A 7,759-nucleotide genomic window follows, 5' to 3' on the forward strand; every position below is an offset into this window, starting at 1 on the left:
TCATGTTACAGTTTCTTTGGTTCAGTGTGGGTTCATGCGGAAGAAGGAAGCAAACAAACATTCCACCACCTACACCTCAATTTCTTAGGTACTAGAAATTATTTCAAGTTATATATTGAAATTTTTGTTATTCACACACACATGTGACTATTTATAGCCATATCTTGCCTAAATCAGTAAGAACTGAAAGAAAAAGAAACTAGACACTTTCTATTTCTGACATTATTTTTTTCTGAGCACTGCTTGGAAGAGTGGGCAGAGTGGTTTACTCTAAAAACTTTGTTGCCAATACAATTCTAAACACATACTCCACTTGTATTTCCTATTACACGATGCCTTTTAAAGGAGAGATTGTTCAATTGAAGAAATCAGAGCACACAAGTCTTTTAGCCATGGCAGCTGATACAGAAACCTTGAAAATTTCATTGTCATAAAGACTAATTATACACCTTGTTCTGCCCCACATGATGTGAGGAGAGACGGCTTAAGGCCCACAGACAGAGCTATAAAGATTCCATTTTACTGCTCCTCCAGAGCCAATTATCTTAAGAAAACAGAGAATTTTCTTCTCCTAAAGCATCGAAGGGTCCTTATCCATTTATCCAAGAAAAGCCAAGCTTGCTCTTAGAAAATCAATGGGGATTGTAGAAAGAAGGAAATAAGATGCTCGTAAAAGTGGGTGGCACTCATGACCTGACCTGACCGGACCCATCCACTAAAAATATCAAATGCCGGGCCATCTTTCCTATTTCAAAAATCCATATGCCCAACTTTCGGCAACAAACTATATGTTACATTTTTCAGTAGAAATGAGTCAATAACATGTAAGTTGCAAATATTGTATAAAATTTTGCACGTGAAGAAAAACTTCTCTACTCATGGGAGTAGAAAAACAAAGCAAACTTCTTCATTCCCATTGAAACATATACAAGCTCCAAGTTCCAAAATAGAAGCATAAAGCAAGTTTCTAGATATATATAGATTTTCTTTTTCTTTTTTTTAAGAAGAAAAAAGGAAGCAGAGAATTTCACAAGAAAGAAAACATAACTTATGGAGGAGGAGACCAATCATACAGTCCTGAATCTTCATCAATTCCTTCATAGAATCTCAGCTCAAGCTCCTCAAGCCTTCCCTCATCATCCCACATGCCATAGTAACTACTATCATCATCAAAATCCCCTATTTCACCCGCCATAAATTCCCAAGCCAAGTACTCACAAAGCGTCTGGCGAATCCGAGCAATCATCCCTAATTGTTCCAAACAAGCAAACAGAGCTGAAAGAATTAAATTTAATTCATAGTATAAACTGAGTATTAAAAAATAACAAAGATTAGATGCCTTTATATAAGCGAAGCACCTCCTAAATTAACTAGGAAAGGAAAAACAAACTAATTAAGAAAAGGAAAACAAATCCTAATAAGAAAAGGAAAACCCAACCCTTATTTAAAAAAGGAAGAAAACCCAATCCTTAATAAAAAGTTGCACTTGCAGCCTGTGCTTCACGTACGTTGGGTTGGGCTCTTCAGTTTTCTCTATCCCTAATAAAACTTTCACGTTTCAGCCTTCAAACCCTAAACCAGTTAATCCACCAAAACCGTACAGCCATGGAAACCAGGGTATCAAGGGGAAGAGAGCATCTTCTCAAGGAGGCGGTGGAAGATAAGGAGGACAGAATAAGCAATTTCCCAGATGACATTCTGCACCACATCCTCTCCTTCTTGCCCGTTCAATCCGTAGCAAAAACCAGCCTTTTATCCACAAGATGGAAGTATCTCTGGGCTACGATCCCTTGTTTAGACTTCTCCGAGTTTAGCATAAAGGAGAAAAGGCATGAGAGAAAAAGAGAGGCCATGGAGTTGATAATAAAAACAGTATTGGCAGGTCGCCATGCAAACTTCAACATAAAGGTTTTTCGGTTTAAGGGAAATCTGGGTTGCGCTTATTTGCGTGATTGCATTTGTCAAGTGGTACGACATAGCGTTGAGGAACTCGAGCTGGACGTGTCGTTGGGTGGTGAAATATGTTATTTGCCTCGTTGTATTTTCACTTGTGATTCACTAAAAAGTCTCACACTGAAAACCCTGGACGACCGACTTGCATCATTTAGATTTTACTCATATAATGTTACAGGACCCGGTGGCCTCCCTTCATTGCAGGCATTGACACTAAAACAAGTGCATTTTATGGACAGACATTCGGCTGCGATATTTTCGGGTTCTTCATTCCCTTTTCTAAAGAGATTGACTCTAAATAATTGTATGGGAATAAATCTTCTCAATATTGGTTGCCCGGAGCTTGAATATTTACAAGTTCAATATATGGAGATAAATCACATGGACATCTCTGTAGGTGAAAGACTAAAGAATTTGCGAGTGATATCTTCGTACCCCATTTGCAAGAATGGAAGTTGCGTCAAGATTTTTGCTCCGAATCTAGAGACTTTTCTCTGGGAAAATAATGAGATTCCTGAGAAATGGGAAGTACTTCACAGCTTCCCTTTCCTGAAAACTTGTCGGATTAATATAGTTGGTACTGGTCATCCTTTCATTGTTAATGCGACAATCAGCTTTCTAGCCAATCTCGTCTCTGCTCCAGACCTTTATATTGACATCCATCAGTCGGCAAAGGTCAATTTCTTTATGTCTATTTATCTACTTTTTGTTTTTTCCCTTAAGTCTAAACTTTAGCGGGATATCTTCTATATATGGTCGTTTTTTTTAGGTCAATTTAGATGATCCTGAGGAATAAGTGAAAAGATGGTTGATCTATATATATGTATGTACTAAAATCCTGTATGGAAGTTCTATATATACTAAAATCCTTTCAAAAAATGGTTGCTATATATATATATATATATATGCACTAAAATCCTGGATGGAAGGGCTGGTTAAAGATTTTCAACTGATGGAAATAGATGAAGACCAGGTGCTGAAAGGGAAGAAATAGGAGGATAGTGGAGGAGAATTGAAAAAAGTACAAACAATATCTCATTGCTTTATTGATCAACTGCACTCTTAATCTTATAAAATAGCTTTATGGTATATTGTGATACTTAACTAGTCAAACTATTACCTTAATTTGGTTATGTTTTTATTAAACCTTAGTTAAGTGGTAGGTGAAAATGTGTGTAGTGTGTCCACGTATTGTTCTAGAAACTTGTTTGTAAAAGCTTGCTTTTGTAATGTATAGAAGTGCTGCTGAAAATAGAACATAGAGAAAAAGAAAGAACCGAAAAAAATACAAGAAGAATGTAGAAAATTTCTTGAATTTCTTCGTCTGTTTTTTACTCTGTTGTGTTCTCATTTTCTGCAGAAGTTCTGCAGCAGGTTTTTCTCCTTATTCTCCTGTCTTTCCTTTGTTTAATCTACTGCCCATTGTATGGAGTCTTGCTCGAACATCCAGCCAACAAGTACTAAAGATGTTAAATATTCTTGATCCTTGATCCTGGATGTTAGGAGAGAGATCCCACTGGCTGTACATGCAACAGATTATATTTTGTTAATTGTTTTATGTACATTGCATTGTGATCACTTGCTCAGATTTAAATTTATGGATTTTTTTGTTTTGTTTTTTTCTGATGCAGATTTTTTCAGGTATACAATTCAAGGGTGGTCTTCCATCTCCATTTTTGAACCTGAGGACATTGGAAGTTCTTACTGGTTTGAACAAAAGTGAAATCCCTGGAATAGTTTGCTTATTCAGGAATGCTCCCTTACTTCACGCTCTCAAACTTGAAATTGATCGGTGTCATTATGTGAGTATCAAACATATATAATTTAATCCTTAATTTTTTTTTTTAATGTTTTGCACTTCTTAATTGGACACTTAGGAATTTAGGTTGTGGGCATATCTTACAAAGGTAAAATGTCAGTATTGCTGCATTTATTGACTTGGGATGGAGATAAACCCACCAAAATCCCCTGCCTCCTGCGGTAACTATTCTAGTCTAACATCTGCTATTTTGATGTCTTTTCAGGAATGCAGCAGAGCTTTATTGGACAACTTTAGTTACACAGAACAATTATGGGAAAACGAAGCTCAAGCTTTAACATCCTTCTTAAATCACCTAAAGGTGTTAAAAATTCATGTTCATTTTTCGATGTGTGAGAGCGTGATTATTGCTACGAGATTTCTGCTAAAGCATGGGAATGCCTTGCAAGAAGTTACTCTTACTTCAAACCGCCACCATAACGGGAAAGAAGAATCTATTTTTAGTTTTCCGCGGGGATCTCCTCATGTCAAAATCTCAATTGATTAAGTTGTTTTTGGTTCTATTAATGTTCAACCATGAGAAAGAGACTGAAGAAGAATTGATTGGTTATAATCAAAGTTGGTTGACATGCAATGCAAATTAATATTGAAAACAAAAGTTTGCTTGGCAATTGCTAATAAGACCCCAACCAATGCAAAATAAACAACTACAATAGGTGATCTTTGTCAAATAAAATATTGCAATTAACAAATGATTATCAAATCATAACAGAAAAATCATCATACTCATTAACATATATACCATTTGTTGAAGAAAACGTAAACCTTGACGACTTAAGGAAAAATTGGTATATATTAACATATATACCAATTTTTTTTTCTTATTTTATTATTCTTTCTCTCCCTTTTTCTTACTTTCGATGGTTCATCTTCACCAAAATACATTCATCCTCGATCAGTACCCAAATTTTTTTATTCTTCTTCTTCTCTTTCTCTCCCACTTTCTCTTCTTCTCTCTTATCACATTTATCACAGATTCCTCACCACGTCGCCCAAAATTTTTCCCCCCCTTCTTTGTTGGAGTGTAAAATAGAAGATTTGTTGGAGTGTATTGTGAAAAAAAAGTAGTTAAAATAGTGAGTTGTACATTTTTATTAGCTAAACTAGCAATCATTGCTGGAGATGCAATGATAATGGGTTATTCTGATTAATGAGAAGGATGCGACCCTAGACCTATTTAGACTCCAGTCACGGGAAATGGATCTTTTTCATTTCATTTGAAATAAAGAGCATTCATTTCGTGTATTTAGGAGAGTAATATTGTCTAAAAAATATTACTTCCCAAGAACGCTATTACTTCCCAAGCCTCGTGACAGTTTGAAAGTGTGATGGTAGAACCTTTCTCCAGGAAACTCTCTAAACCCTTCTTCTTTTACCTTTCTCCATTCCCCTCCAACCAAAATGGGACCGTTGGACCCAGCAACGGTAACATCATTTGAATTTCCCGCCTCTGTTTCCCACCAAGCCTTCGATTCCCACTGCTTCTACGCGTCTCTCATCGATGATTCGACTCACAAGAACCGTTAATCCATGCCCAGTTACTGGTCTCCGGATCGCAAGATGATGGGTTATTGATAACCCAAATTCATTAATGCGAGCTTGGCTTTTGGAGAAATTCGTTTTGCCTGTAACATATTCGATGAATTTCGTGAGCCGGATGTGTTTTTGTGGAATGCGATCATTAGGGGTTATTCGAGGCACAATATGTTTGGTGATACGGTTGAAATGTATTTGAGGATGCAAGTGGCAAGGGTGAGTCCGGGTCGCTTTACTTCTCCGTCAGTGCTCAAAGCTTGTTGTGGGCCTTGTGGCTTGCCGGCTTTTAGAATGGGTTGCTGGGTTTAAGGGTAGATATTTAGAGATGGGTTTGAATCGGATGTATTTGTATAGAATGTGCTTGTTGCGTTGTATGCAAAATGCTGTTAGATTGGGCCGGCTAGGGTGGTGTTTGATGGAGTATGACATAGAACGGTTCTCTCGTGGACTTCCGTCATTTCAGCGTATGCCCATACCCAGAACGGTGAGCCGATGGAAGTGTTGAGAATATTCAGTCAAATGAGACTGAGCAATCTGATATAATACAGGGCATTATGTGCAGCTTTTAAATCTCTATGCTTCACCCCGTTTGTGGGAATGTGTTGGAAAGGTACGTGTGTCGATGAAGGAGAAAGGGTTGAGTAAGGGCCTTGGGTATGGTTTGATTGAGATCAATAGCAAGCTTAAGGCATTTCTTGTGGGAGACAAGCCACATCCAAGGCATAACGAAATTACTGGGGAGCTTGAGAGACTGGAGAAAAGGTTGAAGGAGGCAGGATTTGTCCCACGTACAGAATTTGTACTTGATGATTTGAATTATGAAGAGATTCTCTGTAATCATAGTGAAAGGATAGCAATTGTCTTTGGGCTCATTAGCACTCCTCCTGGAACTACCATTCAAATGACAAAGAATATTCGGGGATGTGTAAACTGTTACTCAGCGACTAAAATTATTTCGAAGCTTGTTAACAGAGAGATAGTTGTTCGGGATGTCACTCTTTTCCATCATTTCAAAGATGGATTCTGTTCATGTGGAGATTATTGGTGAGAGGGAAGGTCATCTCTTCATGTTACAGTTTCTTTGGTTCAGTGCTGGCTCATGCGGAAGAAGGTAGCAAACAAACATTCTACCACCTACACCTCAATTTCTTAGGTACTAGAAATTATTTCAAGTTGTATATTGAAATTTTTGTTACTCACACACACACGTGACTATGTATAGATATATCAGTACTAACAACGACAGGTATAATCTCCCATATTTTGGTTCAATAAATTAAGAGAGTGAGAAAAAGAGAACCTTGAGAGTTCCTAAGTGTTTTTAGAAGAGAAGTGGAAACACTATGCTATGAGAGAAAATCATTAAGTGAATATATTAAATTAATATATAATTTCTCACTATTGTGTCTCGAAGAAAACCCTTTTAGAGGTAACCCCACATAGAGGTAACCCCACAAAACCACCAGCCATCGTATTAAATACTCTTCTACATTTTTGTATGAAGTCTGGAGCATGAAATCCGAAGACATTGTGTGGATTAAGTGGAGAGTGTATTGAGGAGTTGACTTGCAATATCAGTTAATTAAGGAAAGGACGGAATTCTTGAGTGTATCAATTGATAAACAAGTCTGAACTGTACAATGTATGTCTTTAGGTGCTGAGCTGGTTTTTAAGTCTATATTTGCGCTTTTGTAAGTCTTGTACTTGTATTTTCATGTAGCATAACCATTTGAGCTGGACTAGGTCCAGTAGTTTTTCCAAGTAAAACATCACATGTGCAAAATTATGTGTAATGATTTCTTAGATTATCTGTATCATATGATGTATTTATTAAACATATAACATGCTTACAATGATCAATATATGTTTTGAAATATGCTTATTGTACTTGAATATTCAATCTATTTAGTTTCTGCAATATTTATATCTTGATTGGATAGCATATTGGATAATTTTGACTGTTTTCTAAAAGGTGTATAAATTTGTAGACATTGGCACCTATTCATACCCCCCTAAGTCTTAGAAATTGCTTGGCTATATTTACACATAGCGCAATTTGCTACTCTTGCTGGAGATCCACTTTCCAAAGGTAGAATGCTACAGCTGCTGCATTTATTGACGTGCGATCGAAATAAATCCACTAAAATCCCTTGCCTCGAGCGGTAAAAAATCTATTATAATCTAACATCTACTGTTCTGATGTCATTTCAGAAATGGGGCATAACTTTATTGGACAACTCTACTTACACTGAAGAACAATACTGGGAATCTGAAGCTCAAGTTTTTAAGATCCTTCCTAGATCACCTAAAGGTGTTGAAGATTCATGTTCATTTTTCAATGCGTGAGACCGTGATTACTGCTACGAGATTTCTACTAAAGCATGGGAATGCCTTGGAAAAAGTTACTCTTATTTCAACCCACCAGGAGTGGAAGGAAGAATCTATTTTTGG

General features: G+C 36.9%; 1 protein-coding gene across 1 annotated transcript; it reads left to right on the forward strand.

Moving 5' to 3' along the window:
- Positions 1-1,605: 1,605 nt before the first annotated feature.
- On the forward strand, positions 1,606-4,259 carry LOC132181670 (putative F-box/FBD/LRR-repeat protein At4g03220). The gene is made up of 3 exons (XM_059594909.1): positions 1,606-2,628; positions 3,585-3,755; positions 3,978-4,259. Exons 1-3 carry the CDS (start codon positions 1,606-1,608, stop codon positions 4,257-4,259), a joined length of 1,476 nt encoding a protein of 491 aa, XP_059450892.1.
- Positions 4,260-7,759: the final 3,500 nt, after the last annotated feature.

This window comes from Corylus avellana, chromosome ca5 (genome assembly GCF_901000735.1).
Source record: "Corylus avellana chromosome ca5, CavTom2PMs-1.0".
Classification (NCBI taxonomy): Eukaryota; Viridiplantae; Streptophyta; class Magnoliopsida; order Fagales; family Betulaceae; genus Corylus; species Corylus avellana.

What these genes read in the sequence shown, in the direction of transcription:
- LOC132181670 (XM_059594909.1), top strand. Translation starts at nt 1,606, where the DNA reads ATGGAAACCAGGGTATCAAGGGGAAGAGAGCATCTTCTCAAGGAGGCG. An exon ending in ACATCCATCAGTCGGCAAAG is followed by an intron (nt 2,629 to 3,584) that starts GTCAATTTCTTT and finishes TTTCTGATGCAG; the next exon opens with ATTTTTTCAGGTATACAATT. An exon ending in AAATTGATCGGTGTCATTAT is followed by an intron (nt 3,756 to 3,977) that starts GTGAGTATCAAA and finishes ATGTCTTTTCAG; the next exon opens with GAATGCAGCAGAGCTTTATT.